Genomic DNA, 16,944 nt, shown 5'->3' on the forward strand with positions numbered 1-16,944 from the left:
CTGATCCTTTGCTGTTTCCAGGGCGGCCCCATGGGCCAGATCTAAACACACTGCGGCCCGGATCCGGCCCCTGGGCCTTGAATTTGCCACACCTGCCTTAGAGAACAAGTTAAACCTCTACCTGTACTTTTAAAAGCATCACACTCGCTATCCCCAATCTGCTGTCATGTCTCCCTTGCAAACATCTTGCATCTGAGGTAGAAGAATTAGTTCACTTATGAAACGATGCTTATCAAAACAACACAAGTTATGCATGCTTCATTTATTTAGAGAGAGAGAGAGGGAGGGAGGGAGGGAGGGAGGGAGGGATGGAGGGATGGAGAGAGGGAGGGAGGGAGAGAGAGAGAATGAATGAGAATGACAATTTGGAATTTTTAAAATAGCAGCAAAAGAAGAACCTGATCTTTCGTTTTTTTCATTGTGTGGCTAAAGAAAGTAATGGCTTTAAACAGGGTACCATCTTCTCATCAGGGAATAAAAGATAATGATAGGAAACCGGCTACATGCTCCTGTGAGTAAATTACTACCTTTTTCGGAGCTCATCCTTGGGATTAATAACAGGGCCGTGATGGGGATGGCAGCTCGCACCTGCCAGAAGCCGCAGCCAACGTGATAAGAATGCCCTACCTTCTTGGTCAGGGAGTTGTGAAAATTGATTTTATTTTTCTCCCCTGCACACCGTATGTATGGAAGGTGGGGGGAGGGGAAAGGTCTAAATAGAGGTAGAAAAAAAAATTTTTTTTTTGCCGTGATCGAGAACCAAGGGGACCTGGCAAAGGGCTGGAGAACGGGCGGTTTACTGCGTGGAGTTTAACCAGGAGCTACCGTGGAGCAGGGAGAATTCAATTTTTGCCAGATGGCAGGGGAATTTCTAGTTTGTAGCACGGCTGCTTCCTCCCACTACCAGATGCCCCAAGCCAACAGGAGGGTGTTCCAGTTTTACATATTTACATTTTGTCTTCCCTAATTTAAGAAAACACGTCACTGCCAGTGGGAACGCTCCCTTGCGTCTGTGCGCTTCTGACACAGTTTGCTTCGGTTTTTTCAGAAACCCCGAACAAAACGGGAACAAGACGCTGAGCGTTTTGCAAAGACCTTGGGTCCCCTCGTGGCACGACAAAACCGCGCTCGTCAAAATCGTGGTGATAAAATCGCGGCGCTAAAGCCGCGACGTCATCACCGCGCATCATCACCGCCGCGACAACCGCGCGGCAACAGAAGGGCGCTTTAAAACGGCGCCGCGGCAGAAAGCCGATTTCAATTAAGGTAAGGGTTAGGATTAGGTTTAGGGGTTTGTTTTAGGGTTAGGTTTAGGGTTAGGTTTAGGGTTAGGGTTAGGGTTAGGGTTAGGCTTAGCGTTAGGCTTAGCGTTAGGTTTAGTGTTAGGTTTAGCGTTAGGTTTAGCGTTAGGGTTAGGGTTAGGGTTAGGTTTAGGGTACTGAGTGCTTGGGAATGCGCGGATTTGCCCTCCGCGATTATGTCATCGCGGTAGGGTCGCGTTTTTCTTAGCGCTTCGAACGGCGCGAATTAGTCTTCGCGCTTATGTCTCCGCGGATAAGGGCATCGCGGATTTGTGGTGGAACCGGGTCCCCTCACTCCCTAGAGGTGGGAGATCAAAGAAGAGAATTGGGGGGGCATATTGGAAAGCACCAGATACAGCCACCTCTTCTCCCAACCCATGTCTTGACTATGTGGTCAGCTTGCCTTGCTCAATGGATAGTGTGTTTTTGTCCAGATGCACAAAAGCACAATCTATCTAATCGGTACAACCCAAAATCAAAGCTTTATTTTTTTCCCCACCTCAAGCACAAAGTCCAGAAGTGGTTTCCAAGTAGACACAACAGTACCGATTTTTCTTTTCTTTTATCCATTTAGCCATTTCTGCCAACTCCATCAATTTTTGTAAAACTCTGAACAGCTGCTAAGTGATCAGTCATAAATCAAGAACCGCCGGCACCATCTAAACTCAGACGCCACTGCTCACTTTAAAAAAAGTCTTGCTTAATGACATGAATTTTGGGTTCAATTGTAGTCGTAAGTCACAGACTAACTATGTAATACTGAAAAGTATCATAGTTTCAGCTCAGGGCAACAGAAACGTGGTCATTGAAAATATTATTTTCAAGTGGATTTTTCTCTTAGTTTCAGCTGTCTGGCTGAAATTGGGAGCCACTAGAAGATGCTTAGAAGATCAGTCTCTGGTGGCATTTAATAATTGAACCGACAGATCGCCGGTCCATGTGGCATCACTTCACCTTCGGCACAAGAAAAACATTCTGTCAAAACACAGTGAAGCATTCAGTATGGGGGTAATTGGATGTCTCCGAAAAAAACAGCCGAAATGGAATGAATTGTTGTGCTGAGTTCAAAGAAGAGGGAAAAATGATGGCCATCTATCAAATATCTGAAAGGCTATAGTGGAAAACGTGGAGCCGGCTTTTTCTGTGCCACTTCAAGGAACAGACCAATTTTGTAGGGTGTTAAAATATTCATGACTGGGAGAGACATGGGAACAAGGTCAGCCAATGAATAGGCATAGCAACTAAGTCAGCCAATGGGAGCATAAACAGATCTGAGTCTGTGCAAAGAATTGAAACAGAAACTTAAGCAGTCTGCTGCTCTGAGAAGTAAACAAGCAGTCTGGCTGGGCTTGCCTGCTGAAATGAAACTAACTGCCCGGATTAATTAACAAGATCGCCTTAATTAAACCACACAAGGATGGTTGCACAGCCAGTACAGGTAGTCCTTGACTTACAACAGTTTGTTTAGTGACCGTTTGAAGTTACAACAGCACTGAAAGAAGAGGATTATGACCATTTGTCAGACTTATGACCATTGCAGCAGTCCCACGGCCATGTGATTTACATTTGGATGCTTCACATTTATGACGGTTGCAGTGTCCTGCGATCACATGATCATCTTTTGAGACCTTCCGACAAGCAAAGTCAATGGGAGAAACCTGATTCACTTAACACCTGTGTTTAGACTAGACTAGGCTAGACTAGAGCTGGAAGGGACCTTGGAAGTCTTCTAGTCAAGCAAGGGACTATACCAGGGAGCCGCATGTGGCTCTTTCCTCCCTCTGCTGTGGCTCCGTCACCAGTTGGTGCCACAATTTTGAGAGGAGCTTCCGGTGGGGTGGGGAATAGAAGCACAGTGCGCCAGGAGAAGACTCTATGGCAAGGGGAGGGTTTTCCAGTTGTCTCCACAATTGATAGGGCTTTCGGTTATGACAGATAGGGGAAAGAGTACGCCGCACTAGGAGGAGACTCTATGGTGCGGGAACTGAACTTCTGTTCAGCTCCAGAATTGAACAGGGGACTTCCAGTTAGGACCTTTGTGGCTCCTGGTGTTTTCTTTGGGAAACGGGTCCAAATGGCTCTTTGAGTGTTTAAATTTGCTGACCCCTGGATTATACCATTTTCAGACAAATGGTTGTCCAGTCTTTTCTTAAAAACCTCCAGTGAGGGAGTGCCCATGATTTCTAAAGGCAAACTGTTCCGCTGGTTAATTGTTCTCACTTTGAGGACGTTTTTCCTTAATTTCAGATTGTTTCTCTCTTTGGTTAGTTTCCAACCATTGTTCCTTATCCTGCCCTCTGGTGCTTTGGAAAATAATTTGACCCCCTTCTTCTTTATGGCATCCCCTCAAATACTGGAATACTGCTATCATGTTGCCCCTAATTCTTCTTTTCTTTCTTTCTTTTATTTCCTCAGTGTCCTTTTTTTCCTTTCTTTCTTTTTTTTTAAATACAAATAATACAAACATAGTAAATACAAAAAGAAAAAAAAAACCAAATATTACAGTGCACATTCTTTTTTTCTGTATATTGGCCAAACCCAAATTCTGCAGCTGTTCTTCATATGTTTTAGTCTCCAGGCCTTTGATAATCTTGTTTGCTAATTTAACAACTGCAGTGATTCACTTAAGAACTGTGGCAAGAAAAGTTGTAAAATGGGGCAAAACTCACTTAACAATTTTTCTCACTTAGCAACATAGATTTTGGGCTCCGTTGTGATCATAAGTTGAGGACTACCTGTATGGCATTACACTTTTCTCCCTGAACTACAAATTGGAGTAAAGTCTGCAGAATGTTAGCAGATGCAGAAAAAATATTGTGTATCTTCAGAGAAGTGCAAATATGCAAAGGCAGATTCAACAAGTGCCAAAGTTAATCGAGGCAGAGAAATAGCAGAACATGGCTGGTTTTGAAGGTGTGTAAGACAGGTAATCCTCGACTTACAACAGTTCATTTAGTGACCGTTTGAAGGGACAATGGCACTGAAAAAGTTACTTATGACTGTTTTTCACACTTACGACCATTGCAGCATCCCCATGGTTACATGATCAAAATTTGGATGCTTGGCAACTGGCTCGTTATTTATGACAGTTGCAGAGTCTTGGGTCAGTGGTGGGATGCAACCAGTTAAACAACCAGTTTGGTGAGGGTGTGCTTTTCGTGCATGTGCACCTAACATGCTTTGCATGTGTGCAGCGTTCAAAACCGCCCATTTTAAGCTTAAAAACTCAGTGCCTGTGAGTAAAAAAGTTGACACGCAGCAATCCACTGTGCCACGTGAATCAGCTGAGCTAAAAAAACGGGGAAATATAGGACAGGAAAGGGCAGGGGAGGGTGGGCGGGGCCAACCGGAAGTACAGGCTCACTAGAACTGGTGCAAACTGTTAGAATACCACCACTGCTTGGGGTCATACGATCACCTTTTGCGACCTTCTGCCAAAGTCCACGAGGAAGCCAAAATCACTTAACAACAGTGTTACCAACTTAACAATTGTAGTGACTTAACGACCATGACAAGGAAGGTTGTGAAATGGGGCACAACTCACTTAATAACTCTCCCACTTAGCAACATAAACTTTGGGATTCATTGTGGTTATAAGTCGAGGACTACCTGCAATTATAATTAGACCGTCCCTAACAAACAGTCTGAAATGTGGTAATAATAAGAGAAAATGCAGGTTGGCCTTCAAAGTTCCTAACAGTGCTCTCATCACCTCTGAAATTAAATCCATCCAGTTTGCTGCTGGTAAGTCTGGGGAAGGCTCGGACGAGTGCTCCGCATCGGAGGCAGAGAAGGGCCATGGCCATCTGGAAGTTACGTGCTGCCTCCAGAGTTGGACATCAGTGAGGAAGAGGGGGAGCCTGTTCCCAGTGCGCGCATGCGCAGAGCTGCCAGAAGGCAAGAACAGTTAAGACAAAAGGGGTGATTTGGGAGTAATGCTTGGAGATGATTGGCCCCTCCCATAAGACATAAAGGAGGAGCAAAGGCACGTGAGCCTTTGCAGGAAGCAACTTTGTTCGTTCCGGTCGGTTTAAATTCTGAAGCTCTGTTTTGACTCTGTGCTCTGTGTGGCCTTGCAAAGCTAATTGGCAATTAGGTATTTGGCAGCGTTTCAAGGGAGATAAAGGTGGGCGCTTATCAGTCTTATCCCGAAAGACTTTGGTAGACTTTTGTCGGACTCTTTACAAATTATTTGTGATTCATTATGGGCTGTGAATGAACATAATTCACAGCCATTGAAATAAAAAGAGGGTTTTGGGGACTAAGTATGTGCTTTGTACTGTCTCAGGAAGCACAGTGGGATTCAAAAGGTTTTACTACCGGTTCTGTGGACATGGCTTGGTGAGCGTGGCAGGGGAAGGATATGGTAAAATCTCCATTCCCTCCAGATCAGCTAGGACTCGGGAGGCAGTATAGATGGCAGAATAGATGGGGGCGGGGCTAGTCAGAGATGGTATTTGATGATTGGCCGAACGGTTCCACCACAAAACCGCGGTCGACTAAAGCGTGCTTGACGAAACCGCGTACCTGACGTCATCACAGCGCGACGAAAAAAGCATGCTTTGAGCGCTAAAGCTAAAAATAACACCTAAACCTAACCCCCCAAAACCTAACCCTAAACCTAACCCTTAACATAACGCTAAACCTAATGCTAACCCTTAACCTAACCCTAACCCTAACGCTTAACCTAACCCTAAACCTAACTCTAACCCTTAACCTAACCCTAACCCTAACCCTAAACCTAACCCTTACCTTAACGTGAATCGGCTTGCTTTCAAAGCGCTTTTGAAAGTGCTCTTTTTTCTCCGCGGTCGCTGTTGTTGCGCTGCTGATGACGTCAGCGACGCGCTTTAATCGGGCGCGCTTTAGTGGACCGTGGTTTTGTTGTGCCACGTGGCCGAACGACTCAAAATTTCTGCTGCCGGTTCTCCAGAACTGGTCAGCACCTGCTGAATATGACCTCTGATATTGTGTGATTGTTGTATATACTTTGTTAAACCTCCTTTCTTTTCTAAGAAGGCTTATGGCCCCCATTTGGAGCAATGCCCCTGGGATGGATTCCAAATGAAATTGTTTGTGACCGATGCCACCATCCCATTCTTTTCACTAAAAGAAACTTTCTTTAAAAACAGCAAACCTTCGCAGGTGCCAAGGGTGTGTGTGTGTTGATCCACAGGCGCATTCCCAGCGTTTCTCTAAAAAGACGACTTTGTTTCGTTTTATGAATGAGTTCCCGGCAAAGAAGAAAGGATCCATTGAAACTCTATGGATGCTGGATCGTGTCTGGAAACGCATTATCGGCCCATATATGGTGGTGCTTTTTAGAAATCTTTTTGTTTTAGGGAACATTAGCAATTAAAACAGGGGAGGGGGAATCATTGCAAAGCTGCCTGTAAAGAGTTTTGGCTTAGCAATCTCAATTACTTGCCAGACCTAGTGAGGAAAAAAAATAAAAAATAAAATGAAGTGGCTTTTTCAAAAGCAAGGCGCAGGGATTGGTCATGCCCGGTTATAAAGGAGAGGAAAGGGACAAAGGGAAAATAGAAGTGGTGCTTTATTCTTTGGTTGTTGTTTTTAATGTGTTGTGGTGCGAATTACCTTTAATTGTACGGATAATTAAGGATGATTGGGGTTTTCTTTTTCTCACCGAAGTTGTACTTGCCCTCTTTTGAACCGCAAGAAAAAAAACAATAGACAGTATAGAATAGAATAGAATAGAATAGAATAGAATAGAATAGAATAGAATAACAGAGTTGGAAAGGACCTTGGAGGTCTTCTAGTCCAACCCCTTGCCTAGGCAGTAAACCCTACACCACTTCAGACAAATCGTTATCCAACATCTTCTTTAAAACTTTCAGTGTTGGGACATTCACAACGTCTGGAGGTAAGTTGTTCCACTGATTAATTGTTGTCATTGTCAGGAAATGTATCCTTAGTTCTAAGTTGCTTCTCTCCTTGATTAGTTTCCACCCATTGCTGCTTCTTCTATACTCAGGTGCCTTGGAGAATAGTTTGACTCCCTCTTCTTTGGGGCAACCCCTGAGATATTGGAACACTGCTATCATGTCTCCCTTAGTCCTTCTTTCTATTAAACTAGACATTCCCAGTTCCTGCAATCATTCTTCATATGTTTTTTCCCCCCGTAAAATGTGTTTTTATTTTCCATTTTTCATTTTCATACAGTCACCATATATACTGTGCATAACCGGGGCCATACAACATTAAACAATAAACACTGCAATTCCTCTTGTCAACAATACCCCCCAAAATAGAAACCCACTATACCTCTTCAACCCTCCATACACCTCTTTCTTTCGCCCCCCTCCAACTTTCTTCATATGTTTTAGCCTCCAGTCCCCTAATCCTCTTTGTTGCTCTTCTCTGCACTCTATCTAGAGTCTCAGCATCTTTTCTACATCGTGACGACCAAAACTGGATGCAGAGTTCCAAGTGTGGCTTTACCAAGGCATTATAAAGTGCTATTAACACTTCACCTGATCTTGATTCTAGGACACACAAATTAAAAGCAAGACCTTGTATTCACTTTTAGGAGAGCATGAGGGGCAATCATGAACCTCAGCTTTTGGGTGACTGTGATTTTTGGCAAGGGAAACAAGCTTGGCACTCCCTCTTGGCCTGTGCGAGTCAAGTTTGGCTCCTGCTGCCCTGTTTATGGGGCCCCCTGCCAAGCCTTTTTCTCCACTATTTCTTTCTTCGGTGCAGATGGACTTTTGATCTTGCTTTAACTCGCACAAACACGGGTCGAACTTCGCACAACCCACCTGCTGACAGGGCTTGCAAACTGCGCGAGTGTTTTTTTGGGTGCCCCAAGATCTCGGAATAAATTCGCTTTTGACCAGTGGGCTGTTTTTGTTTTGAAAGAGAGAAGATCGGGGAAAATGCAGCTAGCAAATAAATATTTGCGATATGTAGTTAGTTTAGTTTAGTTTAGTTTTATTGATCTTGTATGCTGCCCACTCCCGAAGGACTCTGGGTGGCTTACAATACACAAGGGAAGGGGATAATACACAAAACAACATGTTAAAATACACAACAGTCACAATTTCCGAGGGGCTGGATATTTCGAAAGCCCCCCGACCTGTTGGAGCAGCCAGGACGTAACGGCTTTGCGGAAGGCCAGGAGGGTAGTAAGGGTCCGGATCTCCATGGGGAGATCATTCCAAAGGGCTGGAGCTGCGACAGAGAAGGCTCTCCCCCAGGGAGTCACCAGCCGACATTGGCTGGCAGATGGAATCCGGAGAAGACCTAACCTGTGAGATCTAATCGGTCTATGGGAGGTGATCGGCAGGAGGCGGTCTCTCAGGTGTATAACCCCAGACAGGTAAAAATCAAGTCCATTTCCAAGCTGGAGGTTAGATAAAATAAAGAAAGGGGCTGAAAACTGCCCATAACTTCAAGGATGTTTGTAATGGGAAGAGTTATCTGCAGATCAGGAAAAAAAATAACAAAATAAATAGAGTTGGAAGGGACCTTGGAGGTCTTCTAGTTCAACCGCTTGCTCAAAGTGGAGACATTCTACCATTTCAGACAAATGGTTGCCCAATCACTTCTTAAAAACCTCCAATGATGGAGGACCCACAACCTCCGAAGGCAAGCCATGCCACCAATTCATTGTTTTCACTGTCAAGGAATTTCTTCTTAGTTCTAGGTTGCTTGATTAGTTTCCATCAGTTGCTTTTTGTCCTGCCTTCAGGTGCTTTGGAGAATAGCTTGACCTCCTCCTGTCTGTGTTGTTAGTTGTGAAGTTGTGTCCGACACATCGCAACCCCATGGACAACGTTCCTCCAGGCCTTCCCGTCCTCTACCATCCTCTGGAGTCCATTTAAGCTCACGCCTACTGCTTCGGTGACTCCATCCAGCCACCTCCTTCTCTGTCGTCCCCTTCTTCTTTTACCTTCAATCGTTCCCAGCATGAGGCTCTTCTCCAGTGAGTCCTTCCTTCTCATTAGGTGGCCAAAGTACTTGAGTTTCATCTTCAGGATCTGGCCTTCTAAAGAGCAGTCAGGGTTGATCTCCTCTAGGACTGACCGGTTTGATCTCCTTGCAGCCCAAGGGACTCGCAAGAGTTTTCTCCAGCACCAGAGTTCAAAGGCCTCCATTCTTTGTTGCTCAGCCTTTCTTACGGTCCACCTTTCACAGCCATACATTGCAACTGGGAAAACCGTAGCCTTGACTAGACACACTTTTGTTGTCTGTGAGAAACCCTCAAATATTGGACGACTGCTATCATGTCACCTCCTAATCCTTCTCTTTGTTAGACTAGACCTATCCAGGTCCTACAACCGTTCATTGTGTATGCTTTAGCTTCCAGCTCCTTAATGATCTTTGATTCTTCTGAAAGTCAAGAAATTTATAGGAATAAATCCACGAAGCCCTGAAACAAAGACAGGCGTTGTCTTTGAAAGCTTCACTTAATAAATAAAGACATGATCGCTCCCATTTTTTTTAATATAATTCTTGTGTTGCCATATGATGATGGTCTTGGAAGAGTTGCTTTCAGACTTTTGAAAGTCTTTCCCAGGGTGCCAACTAACCATAGAACTAATTTCTGCTTTGTTTAATCTGCCAAGTGGCTATTATGAATCCGATGCTTAGCATTTTATAGTACATGCTCTCCCAAGCTTGGCGTCTCTGCATTTAACAGATCCATTTCTTTGAAGGGTTTGATCCTAGATCACTTCCACAGAAAAGCTTTTCAAAAATCCGAAACCAGTCCCTGATGCTTTTGATGCCTTGACATCAACTGTGTTGAACTGATTTATTTTGATGTTCGTGTGAAATACATTTGAAACTGCAGGAAACCTTCCCTCCCTTCCTTCCCTCCCTCCCTCTCTCCTTCTTCCCCTCTCTCTTTCTTTCCCATCTTTCCTTCCTTCCCTCCCCCTCCCTCCCTCTCTTTCTTTTTCTCTTTCTTTCCCTCTTTTTTCTTTCCTTCCTTTTCCTTCCTTCCCTCCTTCCCTCCCTCCTTCCCTACCCCTCCCTCCCTCACTTTCTTTCTCTCTCTTTCTTTCCCTTCTTTCTTTCCTTGCTTTTCCTTCCTTTCCTACCCCTCCCTCCCTTTCTTTCTCTTTTTCTTTCCCTTTCTTTCTTTCCTTCATTTTCCTTCCCTCCTTCCCTCCCTCCTTCCCTATCCCTCCCTCCCTCTCTTTCTTTCTCTCCCTCTTTCTTTCCCTTCTTTCTTTCTTTCCTTTTCCTTCCTTCCCTACCCCTCCCTCCCTCTCTTTATTTCTCTCTCTCTTTCCCTTTCTTTCTTTCTTTCTTTCCTTCCTTTTCCTTCCTTCCCTACCCCTCCCTCCCTCTCTTTCTCTCTCTCTTTCTTTCCCTTCTTTCGTTCTTTCTTTCCTTCCTTTTCGTTCCTTCCCTACCCCTCCCTCCTTTCCCTCCCTCTCTTTCTCTCTCTTTCTTTCCCTTCTTTCTTTCTTTTTTTCCTTCCTTTTCCTTCCTTCCCTCTTCCCTCCCTCCCTCTCTTTCTTTCTCTCTCTCTTTCTTTCCCTTCTTTCTTTCTTTCCTTCCTTTTCCTTCCTTTTCCTTCCTTCCCTCTCTCCCTTCTTTCCCTGCAGCTTTACATCTGCTTCTACATTTATTTGCAGGACTTCCCTCCTGACTTTTAGGGCTTTAGGCCTTTCAACGGGAAAGGTGGCTTCCTAAATTTTTGCACTCCTCATAGCAATCGTTGGGATTCCTCCCCCTACATAATCAGATAAACACACGCAACATAAAGCCAGCATGTTTGTCTATGGGTTCATATAGCATGCAATTCATGGAATCCTTTGTCCTTTGCATGGAATCAAGCGGGCTTTTCTATTGAGTGAGTGTTGGTGAATCTGAAGTTCATTGTGGATCATTTTCAGACTAGTTTTGCAGGGAGGCAGCACAGAAATGCCCTTCATTCGAACTGTACTTTTTTTAAAAAAAACCTGGGTCTTTTCTGAAAGCAGCGATGTGTGAAAGAGGATGTCTCCAGCCAGCTGTTAAGCAAAATTAGTTTTTCAGTAGAAGGCAGCAGATTGTTCTGCCGTTTGTCAATTAATAATGATAAAGTATGAGATGTATTGAAATTATTGGTACAAAGCTGCAAGACAGAGAAAAACCAGATGCATTATCTTGGCCAATGCCCGCCTACAGTTTATGGAATAACAGGAGAGAATCTTGTATGAGACCTAACCCTACTTGTAAAGCCAATATTACTACAGTTGCTAAATCATATATATATATATATATATATATATATATATATATATATATGTATGTATGTATGTATGTATGTATGTATGTATGTATGCATGCATGCATGCATGCATATATATATATATATATGGTTTTGTGTGTGTGTGTGCGCGCTCGCGTTCCAGCATAACTCTGGAACGCCTCGAGCAATTTCCACCAAACTTGGTACACAGATGACTTACTCTCTGGAAACAAATACTGTGGGGGTAAGATACCCCTAACACCCCTTAGGGTGTGCGTTCTGTTAAGATACAGCCTGTTGTGCTTTAAATGGCTTCTACTGTACTGCCGCAAAATGGCTTCTACTGTACAGCGCAGTGGAGTTGCCATGGTAACGGCTTCACAGTACTCCACAAAGGGGCTCTGTCTGGTAAGGGGGAAAATCCAACATTAGAAATTACATTTGTTCCGTACATGGTCCGTAGGACCATGACCTGGATGTCTGTAGAGCCATGACCTGGATGACTGAGAATCTCTATAGACTTATAGATAGATAGGTTCTCTCTCTTTATCATGTCCATTGCCTCCCTCTCTCTTACCTATGTAGCTTGCCAATTTCATCCTGTGCATTCTCACAGAACAGCTCAATACCTGTGCATCATCTTGATGTGGGGATTTCCCTCCCTCTTTCAGGGTTACCTGTCCGAAGGCCTGGTGACCAAATGGTATCGATCTCCCCGCTTGCTCCTTTCGCCCAACAACTACACCAAAGCTATTGACATGTGGGCAGCTGGCTGCATCCTGGCAGAGATGCTTACGGGAAAGATGCTTTTTGCTGGTAAGTCTCCAACTTTTTTTATCAATATGCTTGTTTCCCCAATGGAGCTTTGAAAATTCTCGCAGCTTTCTTTTTGTGTTGAACTTTTTTTAAAAGGCACGTCTAGGGAACAAGTGCATTCCATTCCATTCGACTGTATTCTACTCCACTCCACTCCTCTGTTGTAGTTCTAGTCTAGTCCAATCCAATTCTCTGTTCTGTTCCACTCCAATCTGCTCCATCCTGCTCCATTCTATTCCATTCCACTCCTCTGTCCTGTCCTGTTCTGTTCCACTCCATTCTGCTCCGTCCTGCTCCATTCTATTCCATTCCACTGTCCTATCCTGTTCTGTTTGGTTCTGTTCCACTCCATTCTGCTTCGTCCTGCTCCATTCCACTCCACTCCACTCCTCTGTCCTGTTCTGTTCTAGTCCTAGTCCTAATCTTGTCTAGTTTTGTCTAGCCCAGTCAAGTCCAGTCCTATTCTGTTTGGTTCTGTTCTACTCCATTCTGCTCCATCTTGTTTCATTCCATTCCACTCCACTCCTCTGTCCTTTTCTGTTCTAGTCCTAGTCCTAGTCTTGTTAGTCTTCTAGTCTTGTCTAGTCTAGTCTAGCCTAGCCTTGCCTTGTCTTGTCTAGTCCTGTCCTGTCCACTCCACTCCAGTCCAATTCTCTATTCTCTTCCGTTCTGTTCCACTCCGTTCCGTTCCATTCCATTCCACTCCATTCCATTCCTTGCGCTTTTCAAGAGTCTCATATCTGTGTCTCTGCCAGCCAGACCCAAAACATAGAAAGTCAAGGACACGTCCTGGTAATAAGACATCACCCTGCCTGGTTTTCCACTCTGTTAATCATGATGCCTTCATTTTCCATCTGCTCAGCACCACTTTGGGAGGCATCATTATTCCTGCTGGGTAGTCAAGAGGAGCATTGCAAATTGGTGTCGTACCCTTGGACTGTTGCCCCGAGAGCTTCTCCAAACAGCTGCTTTAATAGCAGTTTCCAAATAGCACATCCTCCCAGTTCTGGGATGAAAGGCAACAAGAGGGGAGAAGGATGCATTGGCTCATCAGGCCTGACTCAGTCACCCTTGGACTGAAGGAGAGCTTGTTGGGGGTGTTGAGACCAATAGAGGAAGGGCCTGTGTTGGGTGTTGTTAGGGCCTCGGTTCTTCTATTAAGGTTAGTTCAATTTTGCATTATGCTTGGTTTATGGCGGTTTCCAAGTATTTCGTTCCGTTGATAGTCTTTAGCCACTCAGGATCCATACGTAAAGTAGGCGACTGTGGACATTTTTTTTTAATTAAAAGTTTTTTTTTAATTTTAAATTTTCAAAACAAACACAACACAAAGCATCCTCCTTCTTTACAAACTGGGGAAAGTGTATCAGTTGGTTACAAAAAGCTTTTGTGCGTCTCTCCCACTGTCGTCACAAAATTCGTATTAACTCAAGTATTTTAAATCAGATATTTTTATACATATTACCATCATCATACCTCCATTTTAATTTGACTATGATTGTTTAAATGTCCTTCATACCAAGATTTAAAACCTGACCACATACTGGCATTTCATTTGTTATTTCTAATATCCTCGAATAACACTATATCCTTATGGCCTATTCTTATGGCCTAAACAGCAATAATATTTAGTAACAAAAATTTCTAATCCTCCTTTCCAAATCGTTGTTTACAATTTACATCCAATTTCCTTATGTTGTACACACACACACACACACACACACACACACACACACACACATATATGTTATATTTGTGCTGATAAATAAATAAAGGGAGACTAGTATAGATCTATTTCAAGCTATTTAGCTCTCATCAGCTAGCCATACCCTTGCTGGGAATTGAACCTGTGCTCTATTGCCTCTTAGGCAGATGTGTTAACCATTGAGCTACAGAGCTCGACTCCTTATCAGCCAGGCCAGGGTGAAAGGTATATATTTAAAGTCACAATATATACATTGTTATCATTATCCCTCCTTCATGTAACTCTATCCATTATCATAGCATTTCCCCCCCCCCAATAATCAAAACTTAGCTAAATTCAACTTAGTTCTTTTTTATTAACCTTTATATAACCAAATAATTTCTAATCTTCCTTTCATAGGTACCATTCAATATTCATATCCAATTACTACTTGTCATACCAATACATATGTATACATTATTATCATTATCAGTTGTTTATTTAACCATATCTATTGCCACTAAATTTAACTAGTTTTAGATTATACACTTTCATCTATCAACCTGTATCTTTCCAGTAGCAATACAATCTCATGTCTGCTGCCATTTGTGGTATCAGTCCTCTAATCATCTCCTTGATCAAATTTTTGTGGACTCCTCTTTGCAACTCATTGCTTATTGAGTCTCTCATGTAATTTAAATGCCCTTCTTCTCTTTCCTTGATTAGCTTATCTTTAATTGTCAGTGGTGTTATCAATGATGTTGCTAACAAAATTTCTCTCTTTAAATCCATAAATTCTTTTGTTTTCTTCTGTATCTTGCCATCTGGGGTAGAGTTCCCCTCCATTTAATTCCTCTTTCCGTATTCCACTCTTTCCATTTCCAGACACAAACCAATCACCATAGATATTAGTGGATTTGATTTCTTTGTGGTCACTTTTTCTTCGGTTTTTAGGACTTTAACCTCCACTTTTTCCACTTGATAAGCATCTCCAACTTCTTCATCATATTTTACTGTTAGATGCTCTAGATTTTCCAACTTCTCCTCCGTCCTCTCAAATGTGTTTGATAATTTCTGAATTTCTAACAATATCTTTTGCAAACTTAAAGCTTCTTTCTGCTGTTGAAGTTGTGCCATAATTTCCAGCTGACAAATACTGCCGCTCTGGCTTGAAGGATTTTTACAAGGTTAAACATAAATTCACAGTAAAATCTTCTTTTCACTTTCTCTGGTTAGAGATATAGTTCAAAAGGACACCTGTGTAAACAATTCATCCTTTGGTTCTTATCACTATCTATAAACAAACTGTGAGACTTTAAATTGCCAATCCAGACTGTTCAGTGAGGAAAGTGAAAGTGCTTTGTTCCCAATACACAAGCCTCCAGCCTCCCAGCAGCAGCACTAACTTTCCCTCTGTTGTTAGAATTCTCTTTGTTTCCTTCTTTCCTTTTCTTTTTATATTCCAAGTTAAAAAATAAAAACCAAATTCTTGAGTAAAATAGAGGAGAAAAAGAGGAAAACACATGAGGAAGGAGAATTTTAGTCCATAGGTTGCAAAAATAATAATTAAAAAAAAGATAGAAGAAGAAAACTGAATCCATTCGTTTTAAAAGGCTTGCATAAATTCCATCCATCAAAATAGCATTTAAGAGCAAGATAACACACTGACCAAAACCATTCAAAGCTTAATTCTGCCGCTTATTTCTTCTGTTCTCAGATTTAAATTAAGTTTTTTGTGGGCAGTCTCTTTTAAAATGGTAAAAATTCCTCACCAGCTGTAAACACTTTCTCTTTCCGTTTCCTTCCGTTCGGAGCTGCCCCAACTTCATCAGCCTAGGGGCTGTGCTTTTATCGCCACTAGAAGAACTTCTCCTGGGTCAATCAGGGACTTTGCGGTGTCCCTGAGATCAGCAAGATGTATTCTTTCCGTTCGCTGTCTCTATGGGATGGTTTAGGTCCGAATGGACCACCCAGCGATAAAAGTTTCGGCAGCGATCTCAGAGCATTGAGATCACATGTCCGTCTCGTAGCGACGTTGGCTCCTCATTTTTTCTGTGGACATTTTTTTAAATATTGTAACTAATAGGTCAAAATAATCTTAGGGTGACGTGATAGCAGTATTACAATATTTGAGGGGCTGCCACAAAGAAGAAGGGGTCAATCTATTCTCCAAAGCCACCAGAAGGCAGGACAAGAAACAATGGATAGAAACTAATCAAGGAGAGAAGCAACCTGGAATTAAGGAGAAACTTCTTAACAGTGAGGACAATTAACCAGTGGAACAGAAGTTGCCTTCAGAAGTTGTGGGTGCTCCATCACTGGAGGTTTTTAAGAAGTGACTGGAAAGCCACTTGTCTGAAATGGGATAGGGAAGTAATGGCTAACCTTTTTCGGTTGGAGTGTCCAAAGCATGCACATGCGCCCGAACACCCAAAATGCAATGCATGTGCCCTGCCCCCCTGCGCATGCACACATTCCCCCACACACACGGCCCGCATCTTGCACATGCACATGTCATGCCCCCGCACACACCCCGTCCCTGTATGTGTGTGCAACCCCTTTTCACACCCAATGCCCCGTGCATGCTGTGTGCCCCCCCGCCACCACACATGCACACATGACCCCCTTGCATGCACCCCATCCCCCACACATGCACACGTGACCCCCGCTGCACATGCCTGCCTCCCGGCATACATGGCAGAGACCCCAAGACCAGCTGGCTGGCGGGAGGCGTGTGCGCATGCGCGGCCGAGCTGAACTGGGGTGACAGCTCATGTACCATCAGAGAGGGTGCTGCATGCTGCCTCTGCCACGTGTGCCATAGGTTTGCCATTATGGGTATAGGGTCTCCTGTTCGAGCACAGGACTGGACTAGAAGACCTCCAGATTCCCTTCCAGCTCTATTCTATTCTAAACCTAAAGTGATCATTTTA

The 16,944-nt window shown here is 43.5% G+C and overlaps 1 protein-coding gene across 1 annotated transcript in view; it reads left to right on the forward strand.

Moving 5' to 3' along the window:
- The window catches only part of MAPK4 (mitogen-activated protein kinase 4), a 52,209-nt gene that overhangs the window by 10,012 nt on the left and 25,253 nt on the right, over nucleotides 1–16,944 (forward strand). Inside the window, exon 3 of the mRNA XM_087715326.1 lies at nucleotides 12,183–12,327. Within this exon, the coding sequence (XP_087571452.1) occupies nucleotides 12,183–12,327 (145 nt within the window). The remainder of the gene's footprint in view (nucleotides 1–12,182; nucleotides 12,328–16,944) is intronic.

Source organism: Thamnophis sirtalis, unplaced genomic scaffold (assembly GCF_051295495.1).
Source record: "Thamnophis sirtalis isolate CommonGarterSnake01/CBP01778 unplaced genomic scaffold, rThaSir2_p1.2 scaffold_5, whole genome shotgun sequence".
Taxonomy (NCBI): domain Eukaryota; kingdom Metazoa; phylum Chordata; class Lepidosauria; order Squamata; family Natricidae; genus Thamnophis; species Thamnophis sirtalis.